Below are 21,359 nucleotides of genomic sequence, written 5' to 3' on the forward strand. Positions count from 1 at the left end.
CAGAAGAGGATTTTCAAATTAGGTCATAAAGCAAAACTGAACTCTATGCAATATATTTATTTTTTACTGTAACTCTAAAAAAAGCAGTTCATAAAGCTAAAAATAAGAGGGCAGAGCTAAATGAAAATTTTAAAAGCTAAGGACTCTGATCTTACCATCTGAAAAATTGGAATTCGGTTCCAAACTCAAGAAAGACAAAACACTGTAATATTAAAGGGTATTCTCTGAAGTGTGGATAACATCAAAATTTTAATCTGTAAGAGACTGTAAAAGTGGGTGCAATCTATAATGAAAATATGAGCAGTTATGAAATGTAAGCAACAACACTTAATAAAGCAAATTATAGGAACTAGAAGGAGATAGTCACTGGAGGAAGAAAACTTGAATCCACCTCTCAGTCTAAGATGAGGGGGACAAAGACATAACTCAAGACTAAGGAAAGATACTTCACCAACATAAAAAGATAGCTCGAACCTGGGTGCTGCAGTGATTAAACAGAGGATTATAGGGTCACAGACCCTGAGTTCAAATCCCAATTCTACTACTTAGTGGCTGTGTGGTCTCAGGCAAGTTACTTCAACAACTGTGCTTAGTTCCTCTTGAAAAACGATGGTAAAAATAATACATACTTCACAGAATTTTATGAGAATTCAGTAAGTTAATATGTCTAAAACACATAGAATAGTGTCATGGTGCCTGTTACATAGTAAGTGCTATGTAATTGTGAGCTATTATATCCACAATAATGAATGTAAGCTCTGTGAGGACAGTGATTTGTCTGTTTCCTTCATTGATGTATTCTCAGTACCTAAAACAGAATTTGAGTTTTAGGACCACAAATAATTTTATATAACCACATTACCAAGAGTGGTTAGGAAAAAAGCCAAAATTTAACCTATCTGTTTGAATTTCTCTGCTCATACAGCTGCGTTACTTTATGATAATGTATATTACACATTTAAGTTGTACAATTTAGAATATGACAAGTTTTAAGGTACTCAAGAATTCCAATTAAGTAAAATCTGTTGTCTAGTGAAAACAGATTCAGAACAAGAGGGAAAGAGATGATTCAAGCATGAGAAAAATCCTTTTCTAATTGCTTAAAACATCTTTGTAGGGACTTTGCTTCTGAAGATGGAGTAACATGGGTGCGATTTTCCCTTCTGCGTGAAATAACAAAAAAAAAAAAAAAACCTGCACAAAATGTATGAAACCACAATTTAAGACACTGGACATCAGATTTTTTAAATAAGGACCGTGATCCCTGCCTTAAGAGTTTCAGGCTTCATGCTGGAAGAAACCAGGTGGAACCAAACCAACTACCTGATTTGAGAAGATAAGAGTAGATAGTCTGAAAATTCCAAGCTTACTGGAATTTGTAGAGCAGAGTATGCTAGAGAGAGGAAAACTGCACAGAGTGTGAAACCCAGAGATGCGCAGGAGCTTTGCCCTGGGTATTTAGCAGAGTATTGACCAGCATATGTGCTTGATGCAACTATCCAAGACTTGGAACAGTACTTGGACCTGAACCAGGCCAGGAGTAGTGCCTGTTCCCACCACCAAATCAGAAAACCAGTTTCAGAGTATGGGTGTAATATGCAGAAGGGTCTTGAGGAGTAATTAGACACAGACTACACCCTGCTAAGGTTCTGCCCAACAAATCCTAAAAAGCAAGATCCAGAAGGATTCAGTTCCCAATACCCTAACTGCATTCCAGAACAAAGGTTGAGGGTAGATTCAGATTTTTCAAATATGTACACTGTAAACCCTATAGCAATGACTAAAAATGTCTTTAAAAGAAGTATAGATAATAAGTAGAGGAAATAAAATGAATTTTATTTTTTAAATACATAATAAAACTAGAGGCAGAAAAAGGAAGAAACTAATAAAGAACTAGCAAAACAGTATTTTTTATCCAACTATATCAAACAGTAACATTTTTTTTTTTTTGCAGTTTTATACCTTTATTTGACAATCAGCAGTTAGTTCTCATCCACATTATCTGTAGATTTTTGAAAGTGGTGACAGGTACATAGGTAAACAACATAGAGCTTGTTGGTGAATCTTCATCCTGGTTTTTTTGGATAATCACACATGGATACGGTATGGAACATTCCTTATTCCTTTGGTCCTGACAGCTTTGTTGAGCCTGGTGTCAATGGGCACATCTTGAGTTCCCATCTCCTTCATGGAAAATTCCCAGATTTCTCTGAGTGCCCAAGGGGCACGCTTCTTGAAACCCACTCCATGGATGCTTGTGAATGTTGATGGTGTAGTCTCTACCTCGTTGATAGAACAGCCCTTCTTCTCACCACCCTTCTTTGAGAGAGTATTCTGCCGGGCCCAGGTTGGAAACAAACAGTAACTTTTTTTCTCATCACAGCAAATGCGCTCTTTAATACCCATCACCCATCTAGCCCATCCCCCCACCCACTCCCTCCATCAACCCTGAATTGGTTCTCTATCATTAAGAGTTATTTATGGCTTGTTTCCCTCTCTCCTCTTTTTCCTTACCCCCTTCCCAAATGTTCATCTGTTTTCTTTCTTAAATTCCTCATATGAGTGAGATCAAATGGTGTCTTTCTCTGACTTATTTCTCTTAGCATTATACTCTCTAGTTCCATCCATGTTGTTGCAAATGCCAAGATTTCATTCTTTTTGATGGGTGAATAATATTCATAATATAGATATATACACACACACCCCACATCTTTATCCATTCATCAGTCGATGGACATTTGGGCTCTCTCCATAGTTTGCCTATTGTTGATAATGCTGCTATAAACATCAGGGTGCATGTACCCCAAAAACGATAACTTTAAAGGTGAATAGTTCAACAGTTAAGAACGGAAAGGCTAGATGATTTAAAGGAAAGAAAAAGAAAAAAAAAAAAAAAGCAAGTGGTTCTCCAGAAAAATAGAACCAATAGGTTGGATCAGTGGCCACTGGCTCACGTGACCATGGAGGCCACGAAGTTCCATGGTGCTGTCTGCAAGCTGGAGATCCAGGGAAGCTGGTGTGTATGTAATTCAGTCTGAGTCCAAAGACCTGAAAACTAGAGGAACTAATGGTGTAAATTCCAGTTTGGGTCCAAAGGCTCAAAAATCGGGTGGCAATGGTCTAAGTCCCAGTCCAAGTCTGAAGGCCCAAGAACCAGGAGTACCAATGTCCCAGGGCAGAAGATGGATGTCCCAGCTCAAGCAGAGGAGAAACTTGCCCTTCTGCTGCCTTTTTTTCTATTCAGGCTCACAGTTGATTGGACGATGTCTACCCACTTAGGTGAAAATGATCTTTTTTACTCAGTCTATCAGTTCAAATGCTAATCTCTCCTGGAAACACCTTCACAGACATACCCAGAAATGTTTTACCGGCTGTCTAGGCACCCCTTAGTGAAGTAGACACAACCATTACAGAGGTCTAGAAGAAGCCTATTCTGATAGACTTGCAGCTTCAGCTCCTACATGTAAAGAATGTGGAAGTCATGGGGCGCCTGGGTGGCTCAGTCATTAAGCATCTGCCTTCAGCTCAGGTCATGATCCCAGGGTCCTGGGATCGAGCCCCGCATCAGGCTCCATGCTCCGCGGGAAGCCTGCTTCTCCCTCTCCCACTCCCCCTGCTTGTGTTCCCTCTCTCGCTGTGTCTCTCTCTATCAAATAAATAAATCTTTAAAAAAAAAAAATCCACCGGAGCCATAAACTTGTAGGAATACTTAAATAGTAATTTTGATGAATTGCTGGAGGTTGACTGTGGGCTAGCTTAAGGGTGAGAAACTTCTGGGAGCTGCAGTGTTGGAGGGGTGGAGAGCATATATTCATAACAAGAGCCTAGTCTCCAGGGGAGAAGATTTTAGCAGAGCCTTATCCATGGTCACACAGTGTACCCACCAACTTTATACAGTGCAAGTAAGTATAGGTTGAAATCAGAGATAGTCAAGATCATCTGGAGAAAGTGTAGGATAAACAGGCGTTGCCAAACTGTCTTCTGGGAAGTCTTAGTTGCTGCTCCCTGAGCTAGTCTCTGTGGTGAAATAAGCTTGAGAAATTCTGTGTAATAAATACCTCTCCAAGTAAGTCATGATGCAGTAACATAGTAAAGACTCAGAGAAATCCCTAAGTAACATTGAAAACTATTACAAGTTCATTCTCAATTCTGTTTGCACATCAGAGGCATCATAAGAGTTTATTTCATTTTTAGTAAATATGATACCTGTGTCCCATCCCATACTTGAGAGGGGCCGATATCAAGACTTAAAAGAGGCAAAAAAAATGTTAATAAAATAGGTAGAGCAAGAGAATAGTATTTTTCTCAGTAAAAGATGCAAGTTCTTTAATAATAATGAAGGAAACCAGAATGTGTCAGCCCAAAATAGGTCTCTTTGGCATAAAAATCATTTTTAGCTGAAGGCAATTAAGAGCAGCAAACCCAGAAAAAGCTCCCCTTTCCTGCCAAATGGCAGGATATAAATTCCCCTTTTACTGGAGACTGCACCAACAAGGAATCTGCAAATAAACATTTACTCCATTAGTCTCCTCACATGCATTTACCTTCCCACAGTCTGCCACCCTTTGCAGGCTGACTTTTTCCTGTCATTTTTCCACAAATGTATTGTTCTTTGTTAAAGATACTATGTAAGCCACAATTCTAAGCCTTCACTTTGAGTTACTCTTCATTTTAGGTTTTTCCTGCTTGGTGTGTGCTGCATGTGTTAATAAACTGTTTTTCTCTTATTAATCTGACATTTTGTTAGAGTCCCAGCTGAAAACATAAGACTGGTAAAGTTTGCCTCCCCCACGGTACGTAGGTGGGCTCATGAAGCTTTGAGAAAGGAGGAAATGGTTTGGAATCACTGCCACCAGAGATGTAAAAGGAAGTCAAGGGATGAAAAAATAAAGTTGCACACCAAGCAGCTCAAAGAACCCACCTGAAGTCAGAGAGCAAGACTTTATAATAGAACCAGTCAACCTGGCTCAACAGCCCCAGAGGAGGATGGAGGAAAGGTAGTGATGAGTTTCCCAAAAACTGGAAATGAATAAGGCAGATACTGGAGGAAGTCCTGATGGGCAAGTGTACTGGTTTCCTAAGACTCCGTAACAAACCACAAACCGGGTGGCTTGACGTAACAGAAGTTTATTGTCTCACAGTTTATTGTCTTCCTTGTAGAAAGAGGATTTTAATTTCCCTCTCCCACACCGAACTTCTGCAGGAGTCGTAGGAGAGCATTACCGAAGAGGCCAGCAGCACAGTCTGAATACATAGCGAGTGTCTCCCAACATATGAGGTGTGACGTTAGCATCCTGCATAAACAGTGTGTAAGAATCTGACAGATGGGTAACAAAATGAACACCTGAGGTGTTCATGGTCAGACTTGGTCAGGTAAAGAAGAGTCACAGTGCAGAGTAAGGGAAGATTTCCTTAACTTTCTGATCCAGAAAAGTGAGAGGTCTCAGTACTTCCTGGAGAAGAGGAATGACATGACTGAACAGAAACAGAGCCTACAGAGCTGTCCAATTTCAGGGAAAGTGAGACAATCCTATACCAAAAGGCAACCTGAATTGCCTTATACAATAAGGGAGCAGTCACCTCCTATAATACGAAGTGTCAGGGTAAGGAAATTCCAACAGCCCAGCGATGCCAGCGAAGACCATGTTTCTTCTTCCTGTGCACTGCTACTGTGCTCCCCTCAGTCCTGAGACAGCTGCTGACATCACAAGAGGGGCTGTGTCTCCTCAAACACCTCTTCCTTAAAGCTACACAATCTATCCCCAGAAGCGCCTTAGAAAATGCCTCCTCCCAGCTCACTGGCCAGCACTGCCTCACGTGGGGCTGCTTCCCCTGAAGCCCAGGGACGGTGCTCCCCGACCGTTCCGTCAGAAGAACCAGAAGAGGAGGAGGGAAGTGCAGCAAGTGGCCGCTGGAAAGGCAACCAATGGGTCCGCCATCCCTGTGCACGCAGAGCACGCGCAGGGAGCCAAGCGAATGGACGGTATGGACGTGTCGCCTGGACCAGTACGTATGGAGAGAGAAGAGGGCTGAGGGGTGCATGTGCCTGCACCGGGGTACAGCGACAGGTTCTCGGGCAGGGGAGGAACAGCCTCATTTCCCACCCGTCGCTGCCGGGATGACTAGAGATGCTAATGGACTCAACCAAAAAAATGGCCGGAGGCGAGAGACGCGAGGACAGGAGAAGGTGTATAGGTGCGTGCCGTCCACAGCGCCATAGAAGCAGATGCTCCCAGCCCCAGCATCGAGGAAAACTCCCACCCGGCTAAGAGCAGGCTCTTGCTTGGTAGGACTTACAGAAGAGCTTTTCAGGGGCCGAAAGCCAGCGGAACCCCAACAGAGAGCCCAGATGCCCACACGGGGGCCCATTTCTGAAGCATCAGCAAGCCCCATGACGTCCTCCCGACACACCCCCACGGCAATCTCCAGGTTATCCCGGTTCTCAACTTCCCAGTAATGTTTCCCTGAAGTGAAAACATTTTCTCCCAAAACACAGGGTAAGTGCTGAAATCTTCCCACAAACTGCGCGTTCCTCTGACGGTTCCTCCATCCACTGATGTAGCTCCATGCTGAAGAAAACAATGGCCAAGAACTGGCCGATGCTCCATTTTTCACATATCTCCCATCCTGGGAGAAGATAAGCTTGGGATGAGCCGTGTCTTCAACTACATTTACAGCCACTGCAGAGAAAATGAGAGTGGCGATTTATAATGTGACAGCTTGGGCACCTGGGTGGCTCAGTCGGTTGAGCGACTGCCTTCGGCTCAGGTCATGATCCTGGAGTCCCGGGATCGAGTCCCACATCGGGCTCCCTGCTCGGCGGGGAGTCTGCTTCTCCCTCTGACCCTCTTCCCTCTCGTGCTCTCTCTCATTCTCTCTCTCTCAAATAAATAAAATCTTTATAATGTGACAGCTTACCACCAACCCTCCTCCAGAAACTTTTTTCCAGCTTCAGTTCCGAGCGTCTCCTAACAAGAACCATTAGGGATGAGACTCCCCACTGCCTCTCAACTGATCCTCGGCTGGGCCTGGCAGGCCAGAGTGCGCTCTCAAGCACAGTGAAATCTTCATTTCCTTTCTGTTCTAAACGACTAAGACCTAAAAACAGGGAGCTCATTGTTTCACGGCCCCAAGTCTTCACAATCAGCATCAAATTGGAAGAAACATTACCAGATTCTGACTTGTTCAATCAGGACCAGACCAAGACGGCGGACAGGATGGTGCTTTGCACTGGGACACGGAGGTGGTACTGTTAACAAGTTTTCTCTTCACTGGTTCCAGCTGTTCACTGGGCATCTCCACAGGCCCCTGACAGATCACTCAAAATGCAACCCACTATCCTAAGTCCCCTTGCATCCCCTGGGGACTCCTACCCCTTCCCATGCAGACATCTTGCCTTCTGCGTTCTCTGATCTGTAAGGGCACTAACTCCACCCGAACACTCACAGCTTAAAATCTTAAGGTTATCTGGCTCCTCTTTCCCTCTGACCCTGGATGGGTTATTTGTCACGGGTTGGGTTATCAGTCCCACCTCTGAAATACCCCTCAGGTTCTTTGCCTCTTCTCCGTCCCACTGCCACCATCTTCACTCAGGCCTCTGGCATCCCCCGCTTGAACGGTCTGACTTCCTCCCTGGCCTCCCTGCCTCCCTGGCCTCCTCCCAGACTCTCCATGTCTCTCTAGTTTATCAAGCCCTATTTTTTTAATCGGGAATGGATGTTAGGTGTTGACAAATGCTTTTTCTGCATCTACTGAAGTGATCATATAGTTTTCCTTTTTTTAGTTTGCTAAGGTGATGAATTACACTGACTTTTCAAATGTTAAACCAACCCTGCTTTTCTAGAATAAAATCCATTTGGTTGTGACGCATTATCTACAAATATGTTAGGTTCAGTTTGCTAAAATTATCTTCAGAATTCTTCTGTGTCCATGAAGGACACTGATCTATATAGCCCTTTTCTCTTGTAATGTCTTCGTCTGATTTGGGTATCACGATAATGCAGGCTGCGTACGCTGCATTGGGCATTGTTCCCTCTTTAGTTTTTTGTTAAGAGTTCATGTAGAGGGGCGCCTGGGTGGCTCAGTCGGTTAAGCGGCTGCCTTCGGCTCAGGTCATGATCCCAGGGTCCTGGGATCGAGCCCCATGTCCGGCTCCCTGCTCAGCAGAGAGCCTGCTTCTCCCTCTCCCTCTGCCTGCCACTCTGCCTACTTGTGCTCTCTATCTCTCTGTCAAATAAATAAATAAAATCTTTAAAAAAAAAAAAAAAAGAGTTCATGTAGAATGGAGATTTATTTCTGAAAAGTTTGGTAAATTCAGAGAAATGGGACATCTCTTTTTTCCATCTTAAGTAACATGTCCTTTGTCTCTTCTTGCATCAAAAATGTCCTCTTCACCCTGCTGTTTGGTGTAGTTCCTCTCATATTTCTTGTGCTTAGGGCTTGTCGAGCTTATTGGATCTGTGGACCTAATGGCCTTCACCAAATTTGGAAAATCTGGGAACATTCTTTTTTTATTTTTTTTAAGATTTTATTTGAGAGAGAGAGAGAGAGAGAGAAAAAAAAATGAGCAGGGGAGGGAGGAGCAGAGGGAAAAGCAGACTTTCTGCTGAGGAGGGAGCCCAACACAGGGCTTGATCCCAGGACCGACCCTGAGATCAAGACCTGAGCCGAGGCAGACGCTTAACCCAATGAGCCACCCCGGCGCGCTGGGGCCATTATGCCTTCAGATATTTTTCCTGTCTCATCCGCATCCTGCTCATTTCAGGGGTCCCACGCACCACATGTAAGACTGCACGAGATTGTCCCCCAGCTCGCCAAGGCTCTTTTCATGGTTTAAGGTTTTTCCCTGTGTGTTTCATTTTGTAGTTTCCGCTGCTGCATCTTCAAATTCGATAATCTTTTTTCCTGCAACACCTCATCATCTATTACTCCCAACCAGTGTATTCCTCTCAATCACTGTAGTTCTATCTCCGGAGGTTTGACCTGGGACTTTTTTCGACCTTCCTGTCTCCAAATACTTCTTTATAGGATAGTGTGTTAAAGTCCTTCTGTGCTTATCCTAACATCTGGCTCAGTCCTGGGTCAGTACCAATCGATTATTCTCATTATGGGTCATGCTTTCCTACATTTTTGCATGCCTGGTAATCTTTGACTGGATGCCAGACATTGTGAATTTACATGGTTAGGTACTCATTTTTTAAAATCTTAAGCTTTGTCCTGGGATGCATTTACTTGGAAGTAATCTGATCCTTTTGGATCTGGTGTTCATGATTTATAACGTGGGTCCAAAGCAGTGTTCAGTGTAGGGTTAATTATTCCCCACTAATGAGGCAAGATTTTCCCAGGAATTAAGAGTTTTCTAGTCTGGCTGCTAGGAACAGGCATTGTTTGGGCCCTGTGGGAGCACCAGGAACTGTTCTTTCTAATCATTTTGGAAACGTCCTTCCTCAGTCTAAGGTAGATTTTCACAAGCATCTGCTGGTCAGTACTCTGCTAAATACTCAGGGGGACCTCTGCAGATCATCGCCCTCTGGATGGCTCTCTCCTCACCAGTACTCTGTCCAGTACTCTGCAAGCTCTCACTGCTTAGTCCTCCCTGGACTCCGCTCCATTCCTCAACCTGGCTTCACCTCCACTACCCTCCCCGCCCCTGCACAATGGCCTGGAAGCTCTTTTCAGGCTGGAGGCTGGAGCCATCATACAGCTCACCGCATTGTTTCACATTTCCTTGTCCTGTACTGCCTGATATCCAGGGTTGGGAAAACGGTTATTTCATGTACCGTGTCTGTTTTATTTTAGTTTTTTAGTTAGCTAAGTTTCAGGCTGAAGAGTAAATCCAGTCCCCATTACTTCATCCACCACATGGTTCTTCATCAGGGATGTGCATGAGAGAACTACCTGCCTAGCGTTTACAACACCTACATGCCTTGGCAATTCCCTGGAGATCCAGTAAATTTATCTTCAGACTTTCCTATGTTCACCATCTCAACCTCAGCTCCTGCCTTTCCCCACAAAGTACCTTATGGTTTAGTCACACTGGATACCTACCCCGCCATTTTCTCCACAGCTTAGCTCATGCTGCTCCTTCTGCTTACACGAGTACACCTCCATTTTCCACTTGGCAAACTCCTATTCATCCCTCAAATCCCAGAACAATGTCACCTCTGTGTGGAAACTTCCCCACTTCACCCCCAATAGCTCTTTCTCTGACCTTCCATAATATTTTACTCATACGTTGATAAACAGTAGATCCCACTATGTTATAAGTGATCGGAGTCTGCCCAATTTACTTGAATTCTTAGAAATAGGTCTTTTTCTTTCTGTATAACTAGCACCTTATACACACGGTGTGTGTTAAGTAAATGCTTCTTGAATGAAACATATACCCATGTATTCTAGTTAACACCATTTTGCCTGACCCTCCCACTAGCTGCATGTTCTGTTTCCTCTTTCCTTTCTAAAGTTTTCTCAGTGCTTATTCTCTTATTTTAAAGATTTCTTGCTTACCTTGGAATCGCTTCAGCATTTCCTTCATCATCGGAATCTGGCACACAGTCTTCACCGTCAGAACTTCAAGGGAATAGTCCACATCCTGGCTCTCACTCCTAAGGAAAGTACAGAAGGCTGCTCTTCTTAGGAGACAACTCAGGCAGCCAAGGCCCCCAACTCCCACTGAAGGTTCCAAGCCCAAAGCTCAGACCACCGCTCGCCCATTCCCCCTTGCAAAAGTGAGCGCTGGAATTCCTTCCCCACCGACTCTCAGGTGTGCCCAGACTGCTCTCTGGAGCCCAGGCCTGTTTCCCCGCCACTCAGGCCCCCATGAAAAAGCAGCAGCTCATACCTGGTCAACACATCTTTTGGATTCTGTGAAGAGAAGAAAAACATAAGCGCGTTACATCCCCTCCTCCCGAGATCTGGTACTCAACTTTATAAGCAGGTATTTCTCTATCGGTCGCTTTTGTTAATGTCACGTCTGATCTCGTGCCGCCAAAGCCAGTGGATTGAACACACGGTGTCTTTTTCTCCACCTGACCCCTCTGCACTGTTTGACAGTGGTAACCAATCCCTTTCTGGAAACCCTACTCTTTCTCCTTTGGCACTATGACACTAACTCTCTCCTGGGTTTTTGCCTACTTCTCCACCTATTGTCTTTCACCCACAGACAATAACAAGTGTTGGTGAGGATGTGGTAGGAATACAAAATGGTTCGGCCACTTTGGAAAACAGTTTGGCAGTTTCTAAAAAAACTAAATATAAATATACGATACAGCCCAGCCATTCTGCTCCTACTATCTACCCGAGAGAAATGAAAGTGTATGTCCAGACAAAGAATGGCAGACGAATGTTCACATCAGCATCATCACTCATAAGAGCCAAAAGGTGGAGATAACCCAAATGTCCATCAACTGGTGAACTGATAAACAAAATGTGACATATTCTATAATAAAATACTCTTTAGGAATAAAAAAAGGAATATAAATACAATACTAATGAATGCTACAACATGAATGAGCCTAAGAAACATTATAAAATGAAAGATTCCATGCACAAAAAATCACGTAGTGTATGATTCTGTTTATAGATATATTTAGAAAAGGAAATCTATGGAGTCAGAAAGTAGGTTGTCTGGGGCTGGAAGCAGCAACAGAGATTAACTATAAACAAGCACCAAGCTATCTTACTGGCGTGATGGAAATGCTCTAAAACTGGACTTTGGTAAGGTTTCCACAACTTGGTAAAATCACTTATTTAGTTATAAAAAAAGTACACTTAAAATGGGTGAATTATAAGATATGTACATTATACCTCAAGAAAGCTTAAAAAAAAAAGGTATCAAAATGGTTCATTGCCACATGAAACAGTACTCAACCTCATGAGTCATTAGGGAAATGAATCTACCCTTTGGGAGGAGGGCAGGGGTGCCGACTGAGGGCTGAGATAACATTCCACACCATCTGGGACGGCTGCAACTAAAGAACTGACAACGAGTATGGCTGAGCATACAGAGTGACTGGAGCTCTCACACACTGCAAGTAACAGTGGCAACTGATGCAACCACTTCGGAAAATAATTTGGAATCATCTGCTAAGGCTGACCCAATGTACGCCCTGTGACTAGGAAATGCTTTTGCAGATACACAACTGACAGAAAGGTGGACATAAATGCACCAAAAAAGACATGTTCATGACTGCTTTTCTGTAATAGTAAAAAGTAGAAACAACCCACATTTTGCTACCAGTAGAGTAAATAGTATGTTTTGGTATATTAATACAATGTAATACTCTACAGTGGGGTTTTTCAACCTCGGCACTATTAACATTTGGGGCTGGATAGGTCTTTCCTGGGAGCTGGAGGTGAGGCGTGTTCTGTGAATGGTAGGATGTTTAGCAGCATCCACGGCCTCCACCCACTAGATGCTGGGAGAAGCCACCCCCAAATTGTGACAACCAGAAAGGTCTCCAACACTGCCCCCTGGGGGAGCAAAATAGCTCCAGGTTGGGACGTGCTACTCAGTGATGGGCACAAACTGCCATCTACAACAACATGGGCTAATCTCACAACATAATGTTGAGCAAAAGCAGCACATACCCCAAGACTCTTACTCAAAAACAGGCACGATGAAACTGTGTGAAAAGTCTGGAGGGAGAACAGCCTCGCAGAAAAGGGAAGGGGTGTTGACTGGGCCACGTGGAGGGCGTCAGGCAGGCTACGCATGTTCTATTACTTGACTTGGCTGGCGGTTTCATGGATGGGTCCCTTGGTGATAATCTGTCACGTTTATGATTTATACATTTTTCTCTAGGGACGTTATACTTAAAATGTTTTTAAACATGTCTATTGTATTATGACAATAAAAGTGATGCTGTCTGAATCCATGGACCCAAGTAATATTTAAAGGGGAAAGTATAGCTTAAAAACATTTACCAGCAAAAAAAAAAAAGGGTCAATGGAGATGAGCTAAGCATGCCAGCTCCAGAGGCCGAGAAAGAGCTAGAGCTACGGAGCAAACCCACGAACTAATAAAAAATAACAATAATAAAAACAAGAAGAGCAGATATCAATGATGTCACTGCACCATTACTTCTAGTGGTAATGGTATTAGGGCAACCTGGATTTCCATCACTGGAAGAAGGAACTGGCAAAATGTGGTGGGTGGACATATGGGTCCAACGTATATGTGGCAACAGGAATGGATCTTAAAAACATAGTGAGTGCCTAAGGAAAAAAAATTAAAAATACATAAACCAAAGCAATACTGTGTATTGTGCAAGAACACATTCAAATAAAAAGATAAAAATTAGGAATAACTATTTTTTGGGGGGGATGTGTCTATAGTTCCAAGAATGGAAGGGACTTACAGGCTAAAAATGAAGGAATAAAGGAAAAAATAGATGGACAGGGGAGCAGATCAGTAAAATAAGTTCTCTTAGACCTTGAGACTCTATGATCCAGTTCTATCTTCTTTAAACATTTACCTACCCTTGCCCTCATACTGGCTGATAGACTTTTTTGTAAGCATTCTGCTAGCTCATGTGTCTCCTTGAAGTTTCAGATTCTAAGCAGATATTAAACCTATATTGAACAAAACTGTTTAAATGTGTTATTTCAAAGATTCTGCTAGAGTTTACATTTAGATATGTAACTGGAACTTCATGGCTCAAGCAAGTTGAGAAAGTTCTAGACAATTCTTGGAAATCATTACACTTCGATGGCATGTAACACCCTGCTAGAAATTTCCTGCTGAAAATAACTGGCGAGTGGGTTCCTGTATCTCTCTTCCTTAAAGGTAGAAGAGAATATTGTCTCCTGATAAGAAAAAAAAAAAAAATCATAGTTCAATGGTTCTTTCCTCTCGAGTCACATCATATGGAAGAAAGAGAGGTTCTGAGGAATCTAAGACCAAAGGAATTATCTCAGCAGAAAAAAAGAAGATGGTCACAAATGTTGGATCCTATCCAAAAACTGAAATAGCTATAAGGACACTTACCTGCTGAGCATATAAAGGTAAAGATGAACTCCAAGGAAGGATAATAAACTGGCTTAAAAGTCCCAAATTTAAGTGCTAATGAATTACTTTTTTTTTTTTTTTTACTAGGCTCCACGCCCAATGTGGGGCTTGAACTCTCAACCCTAAAATCAAGTCACATGCTCTACTGAATGAGTCAGCCAGACCTCCTAAGTGCTAATGAATTAGAATTACAACCTTTTAAAGGCTGCTGGATATTAGAAATTATTTGAATGAATATACCAATCAAAATCTGGGGCTAAGAGCAAAGTTATTATCAAGCTATGATTGTAATGATTAAAAATTAGTAAGAGGGCACCTGGGCAGCTCAGTTAAGTGTCTGCCTTCGGCTCAGCTCATGATCCCAGAGTCCTGGGATCGAGTCCCACATCAGGCTCCCTGCTCACCAGGGAGTCTGCTTCTCCGTCTGCCTCTGTACCTTCCCCTGCTCATTTTCTCTCTGTCTCTCTCTCTCAAATAAAATCTTTAATAAAATAAAATAAAATCTTTAAAAATAATTAGTAAGAAAGATAAATTTATCTTAAAAACTGTTGATACAGTTACCTGCTTTGTGATTTTAGGTTGCTTTGTTTTACTATTTTAACAAATCATGAATGTACAAATAAGATGAATGGACAAGTCTTAGATGTGCTTCAGATTCTACGCAAACTATTAGCCCAAGTGAACGTAGGTATCTCATAATACCTGAGCTCTGCATACCTAATTTTCCCATTAATTTCCTTTGAAAGGTGAATCTTTGATTCTTTAATGACAGTAGTATCATAATTATCAACAGAGAGAAAATATTTCTTCTATGAAACCCCCTCACCAGGAAAGACATGTAGCTCTAAAGACACACCACCCCCCCCCGGCCTGTCTCACCTGAAGCAGCTCCAGGCTGGAGCTCTCGCTCTTCTCCTTGACCTCTAAGATGAGCTGCTTCAAGGAGGTGATTTTCTGATGGAGCTTTAATGTGTTCTCATTCTGTCTCTTCTTCGTCTCTTCTTCTTCTTTGCTCAGTCTCTGAAGAAACAGCTGCTCTTCTTCTGCCAGGAAGTGGTGCAGCTTTGCAAACTCTGCGCTGATTGTCACTCGCTGATTCTTCATCTTCTCCTAGAGCCACAGGAGATGTGCTCAGTCCTTGTTCTTGCTCCTCAGTTCCGTGCACGAGACTCCCCAGCAGCCCATGGGGCTTCCACCCTAACCCCTCCCCTAGGAAGCCCCTGCCTGCCCTCCCCAGATTTCTGCTAATCTCTTTGTACCAGCCTGTATAGTATTAGTTCATTCTTTGTAACGTTTCCGTCTCTACTACTGATGACAATGCCTTGTTTGTATATTTTTTAAACTAAAATACTTTCACATTTATTATTTAGTTTAGCCTCCAGAACACTTACAGTTTAGTTTCATTAAACCTTTAGATGTGCACGCGTGCCTCCCAACTAAACTAGTCTCTGAAAGCAAAGCCCATTTACTTTCCACAATGCCGTGGACCCAAACCAACAACCACCTAGGGCGTATACTTAGGAAACTAGGAAGGAGAGGGGCACTACCTTACAGACATGGGGATAAAGTATGTGAAACTCCCATCCCCCAAAACCGCAGGTCAATAGAGACACTTCCTGTTCTACCACCTTATCTGCAAGGAGCCTGACCACTATTCCCAACAACACCAAAGGGCCTCGGGGGCAAGAAATGCCCAATGGCTTCTGCTGTTACCTTCCACTTGGTAATGTTCTTCATTTCCATGTCCTGAAAATATATGGCTTTCTTCATCTTGTCCTTCAGACTACACTGAGTCTTAAGAAGCTTTTCCTGCCGGGAGAAATACAAATCAGAGAAACCCTCTTCCCCAGCATCCTGCTTGTTCAAGAGCTAAAAGTCACCTAATCCAAACAGGGAACAAGACTGAGAAAATGTTGAAGACAGTTACAGACCTAGGCATAAAAAGTATTCTGGTCTGAAATTTCATAACACCATATAGGGTCTGCCTATTAAGTTGGCAAAAAATGAAAACTGTTGAAGGATTAATAAATACCTAAGATTGGCAAGGGAGGCCTCTGACACTGCAACAGTAAGAGATTTTTGTAAAAAGGTGCCATCTTCGGTTAGCCAACATATAGTACATCATTAGTAATAAAAAAAATAAAAAATTCTCATACAAGAAAAAGACAAGAAACAAAAGAAAGGTGCCATCTTTCTGAAGGGCAACTGAAAGGACTCAGAACTATTTAAAATGTACATAATCCTACTTCCAATAATCTGTGCAATGAAACACTGGCAAAAATAATATGTATAGTAATGTTCACTGCAGCATGACTCATTATCCATCAATGGGGAATTATTAAATAAATTATGGTGTATTGCTACTCTATACCAATCTCAGGTAGCTCTCAATATACTGACATGTTATATTAAGTAAAAAAAACTAAGCTGTTAGACAATAGTATTGCATAATTCTGTTTTGAAAAGAATAAATACATATGCTCAGCGGGGAAGTCTGCTTCTCCCTCTCCCTCTGCCTCTCCCCCCAACCTCATGGGCACTCTCTCTCTCTCAAATAAAATTAAAAAAAAAGAGAGAGAGATCTGAGCTGCAGAAGCAGACTAGGGAGTTTAGAGCACTGGCAGCAGGTGAAACCAGGGTATGAGTAAAATCCCCCGGTAAGTCTATCAAGAGGGGGATCCAGGCTGGAACTGGGAACAGCTGCATTTAAGGGGGGGTGCAGAGGATGAACATCCTGCCAAGAAGCTAAGATGAGTGGTGGCTGGTGAAAAACCAAGAAAGAATGGTTTCTTCTACAACAAAGCAAGAGAAAATTTAAATAAAAACTGGTGAAGACTGCCAAATGCTGCAGAGTGGCCAAGGGCAGCTTTCTGAAGTGCGAATGTATGTCAAAATAAAAAGCTGAAAGAAAAAGAAATGAACAGGGCGCCTGGGTGGCTCAGTTGGTTAAGCGACTGCCTTCGGCTCAGGTCATGATCCTGGAGTCCCCGGATCGAGTCCCACATCAGGCTCCCTGCTCAGCAGGGAGTCTGCTTCTCCCTCTGACCCTCTTCCCTCTCGTGCTCTCTCTCATTCTCTCTCTCTCAAATAAATAAATAAAATCTTTAAAAAAAAAAAAAAGAAAAAGAAATGAACAGAACTAAGAAATAAGCATGACAAGTTTTTTTTTTTTTTTTAATTCTTCCCTAGGAGAATAATGAACACTAGTAGGTATCATTTTTCTTCTGATCATTTACCAATGACAATGGCTAAAACAAAGCGAGATCATTGAAAAGAGTGACAGCTCCAAAGCTGGCAAGGGTATGGAGCAACTAGGGCTCGAATACGATGCCGGTGGCTGTGTGAAGGGCAACCACCACTCTGGGTAAAGGTCTGGCATCAAACTAAACACATACATCAGTCCCAGCCCCAGCGGTTCTACTCCTAGATGTGCATCCACAAAAAGACCTGTATGAAAATACATCAGTCTTGTTCCTAAGAGCCAAAAACTGGACACAGGCCAGGTACACAGTGATAGAAAGATGGATAAACAAACTGTGGTACAGTCACAGAACGGAATATGACGCAGCAGTGAAAAGTAATGGACTACTGATAACGCACCAAAAAATGGGTCAATCTCAAAATATGCTGAGCAAAAGGAACCTGTATAGAGGAGTACAGACTATATGAGTCCATTTATATGAAGTTCCAGAACAGGCAAAACTAATCTTCGGTGGAAAAAAATTAGAAGAGTGGTCAGGTGGGGGGAGGGAGCAGAGATTGAGAAAAAGAGGGTGGAGGAACTTTCTGGGGTGATGATAATGTTCTTTTGATTTTAAGTAATCTTCACACCCAAAGTGGAACTTGAACTTGCAACTCCGAGATCAAGGGTCACGTGCTCCACCGACTGAGCCAGTCAGGCGCCCAGGTAATGTTTATCTTGAGAAGGACTTAGGGTGCCCAGGTGTACGCATTTGCCAAAGCTCAGCAAATGTACACTAAAGATGTGCATATTTAATTGTATTAAGTGTTACTTCAAAAAATACCACAAACAAATGTTAAGTGTGATTGATGGTATGCATGCTAAAGTATAGGAGGAAGTCTGCAATTAACTTTAAACGGCCCAAAAGGAAGTAAGAATTGATGGACGCAGAGAAAAGGCGGATAGGAAGGTGATAAAGAGAGTAAAATGCTAATGGCAGAATCTAGATGCGGGTCTACCGGTGTTATAAAATTCTTCCAATGTTCATGTTTGCTTGGAAACTGCATATTAAAATGTTGGGGGGGATGAAATTAGGTTGTACCTCACAAAACCACCTGTGCTATGTTCTTTCTAATACAGTGTTGTCTAACATTATGTAATCTACTTATACCCCTAACTGTTAACTTAAATATATAATCCTGCTACTTGGGAAGCTATTTCAAGTAATTTTATTCCTTTATCACTGATACAACTGCTACTTTGTGATCACTGTCAAATTTGATGTATATGGGAGGCCTGCAATCAGATAGTTGTTTTGAATGTGACCGAGATTTCTTTTAAAGTTTTCACTTTTACTTAATAATGAAAAAGTAATAGTCTTTTAAATAGAATTTTTCAATTTTTTAAAAGCCCTTAACTGGGGCGCCTGGGTGGCTCAGTCGTTGGGCGTCTGTCTTCGGCTCAGGTCATGATCCCAGGGTCCTGGAATCGAGCCCCGCATCAGGCTCCCTGCTCCGCGGGAAGCCTGCTTCTCTCTCTCCCGCTCCCCCTGCTTGTGTTCCCTCCCTCGCTGTGTCTCTGTCAGATAAATAAATAAAATCTTATAAAAAAAAAAAAAGCCCTTAATTCCAGTATGGGGAAAAAAAAAATTCCAGTATGCATGAAATATCCTGTATTGACTCTACCTAAGACTTCTGGAATCCTGCCACAATTGGAATCTGAATAGGGCCCCCAAATAGTGCCCCTGAATAAAAATGGGAATTCCGGGGACATTAGAAAACTCGTCCCCTGTAATAACAGAAACCGCCAGGAGATGGCAGCAGGGCAACACCAAGCAGTTCTTCAACCCTAATTCCCACGCCCTTCCTCCTTCTACACTCCAGAAATACTGAGCAACTTCCAGTCCTCTAACATTTATCACATGCCATTCCAAGCCACCACACCACAGAATATGCTCTTCCCTTGGCCCGAATACCCTCTCCCTACCTACTGTACTCACCCTTCAAGAGTGAGTTCACATTCAACTCTGAAACCATTTCAAACTCCTCACTGATCAACCTCAGACCTGCTATGTCCTCCATACAAACTTGGATAATTCACTCACACACTGAAATTTTTGGTCTACATGCTTATGTCTCCTACAAGATAAGACCTATGTCTTTCTTATCCGTTTATGTCCAGATCCTAGAACAATGCCTGGCAGACAGTACTGAGTTACTCAGTGGATGTATACTTTGTAGTGCCACTTTGCATATCTCCTGTTTGTAATCAATTGATAAAACTGTAGAGCATTTTATAGTTTACAAAACACTTTAACTTGTATCATTAAACTCGTGTATTCAGCCAGTACTTACTAGAAACCAATTCTGTCGGAGACCACTGGAGTTACACCAGAGAAGGGGGTAGGACTACTCTGGAAAAGATGATCAAGGAAGGTCTTCAAGCTAAAAGCCAAAAAGATGTAAAGGATGGAAGGTGGGGGTAGAGAAAGAGAACAGGCTTGAAACAAAAGCAAGAAGGCAGTGTGGCTGGAGCAGAGTAAGATAAACGGATTTATTCAACTGAAACTCCTTAACCCACAAAATAGGCAGGACAGATAATCTCCAAATTCAAACATTAAGTGGTTTTTCGCAACTGATGAAGGAAGCTGGTAACAGACCCCAGCCTCATCACTCCAAGCCCAGCTTTTCCCAAATCCTCAGTGGTCTGTTATACCCGTAGGTGTACACCTGCACTGTCCAATACAGCACCCATTAGCACCTAAAATGTGGATGGTCCCAACTGACACGTGCTGTAAATGTAAACACAGATTTCAAAGGCCCATTATGAAAAGCAAGAGTAAAATTATCTCACTGATCACTTTTCGTAGCGATTTACTGTTGAATAATAGTTTGGATAACTGGGTTCAATAAAATATAGTATTAAAGTTAGCATCACCCGTTTCTTCTTACCACTAGGAAAGTTTTATTATATACGTGGTTCGCATCCTGTTTCTATTGGACAGCACTGGGATACACCCTCTCGGTTTGTCTTATTGAACTAGAAGCTCCCAGGGCCAGTACCATGAAAATTCTATGCAGACCCTCCCCATCCCAGTTTTTAAGCCCAGCTCTGAGATCAGTGTGACGCTTAACTTCTTTGCACCTGCGGGCCTGGGAAGGGGGTGTGGGGTCGTACGTTCAATGGGAATAGCAGCCACCTCGTGGGTACTTTCATGAGAATGAGGTAAACAGTACACGTTCCCGGGAACAGCGGCAGCCCCGCTACGGCCCGCTCACCCGGTAGTTGCAGAAGGCCTCGTCGATGGGCGCCATGGTGTGCGCCTGGTGCTCCCGGGACTCCCTGCACACCAAGCACACGGGCCGCTGGTCCTCCTCGCAGAAGAGCCGCAGCGCTTCCCGGTGGCGGCCGCACTGGCCGGGGGACACGGGGCCCTGGGGCCGGCGTCGCGTCCTCTCCGTCAGGCGGGCCAGGGCCCAGTTGGGCCGCAGCGCGGCGGGCAGCGAAGGCTGCCGGCACTCGGGGCAGGGGAACGAGCCGCCGCCCGGCGCCCAGCTGCGGTGCAGGCAGCCGCGGCAGAAGTTGTGGCCGCACTCGATGGACACCGGGTCCTCGAAATAGTCCAGGCAGATGGAGCAGGTCAGGTCCTCCTGCAGGTCCTCGGCTTCCATGCCGCCTCTCTGCCCCGGGTTCGGCTCCGACGCGGGGGGCGGGCGCGGGTGCTGGCGCGGGTGCGGGCGCGGCCGGCCGGCTGCTGGCGGCGGGGAGGGGAAAGTGCGGCCCCTCCCTCAGGGGCTCGGGACCCAGTCCGGGCGCGCGCCGGTGGGCCAGAGACCCTCGCTCATGCGCGCGCTGCGGAGCCTGAGCGCGAGCCCGGCGACCGCAGGATTTCCGCGACGCGAGGGCGGGGCGAGGCGGCCGGGGCCTGGCCGCGGGGCACGATGGGACGTGGGCTGCCCTTCTGGCCGACAATAGAGATGCGGAACTTGCTCCGGAACGCCTAGAGAGGACGCGAGGAGCCCTCGCGTGCAGCCGCTGGAGAAGCAAAGCGGGGAGGCGCTAACGAGTCTGGCCTGTCCTTCACGCGGAGGAGGTGACTTCCGCGTTCGCTCGCCGCTCGGGGCGACTTACGTTCTGGCGTCCTCGGCGAGCTGCCACCCGGGCGGGCGT

General features: G+C 44.0%; 1 protein-coding gene across 1 annotated transcript; it reads right to left on the reverse strand.

The window, feature by feature from the left end:
• Nucleotides 1-1,815: 1,815 nt before the first annotated feature.
• Nucleotides 1,816-21,148, reverse strand: TRIM4 (tripartite motif containing 4). The gene is made up of 6 exons (XM_025864510.2): nt 20,468-21,148; nt 15,722-15,817; nt 14,888-15,118; nt 10,841-10,863; nt 10,507-10,604; nt 1,816-6,680 (listed from the first exon to the last, which is right to left on the reverse strand). The coding sequence occupies exons 1-6, from the start codon at nt 20,858-20,860 to the stop codon at nt 6,094-6,096; spliced, it is 1,428 nt and encodes a 475-aa protein (XP_025720295.1). The 5' UTR covers nt 20,861-21,148; the 3' UTR covers nt 1,816-6,093.
• Nucleotides 21,149-21,359: the final 211 nt, after the last annotated feature.

This window comes from Callorhinus ursinus, unplaced genomic scaffold, assembly GCF_003265705.2.
Source record: "Callorhinus ursinus isolate GAN/ISIS: 27379988/994484 unplaced genomic scaffold, GSC_fseal_2.0 scaffold55, whole genome shotgun sequence".
Lineage (NCBI taxonomy): Eukaryota > Metazoa > Chordata > Mammalia > Carnivora > Otariidae > Callorhinus > Callorhinus ursinus.

What these genes read in the sequence shown, in the direction of transcription:
- TRIM4 (XM_025864510.2), bottom strand. Translation starts at nt 20,860, where the DNA reads ATGGAAGCCGAGGACCTGCAGGAGGACCTGACCTGCTCCATCTGCCTG. An exon ending in AGGCCTTCTGCAACTACCGG is followed by an intron (nt 15,818 to 20,467) that starts GTGAGCGGGCCG and finishes TTCTCCCGGCAG; the next exon opens with GAAAAGCTTCTTAAGACTCA. An exon ending in AATGCTGAAGCGATTCCAAG is followed by an intron (nt 6,681 to 10,506) that starts GTAAGCAAGAAA and finishes TTTTCTCTGCAG; the next exon opens with TGGCTGTAAATGTAGTTGAA.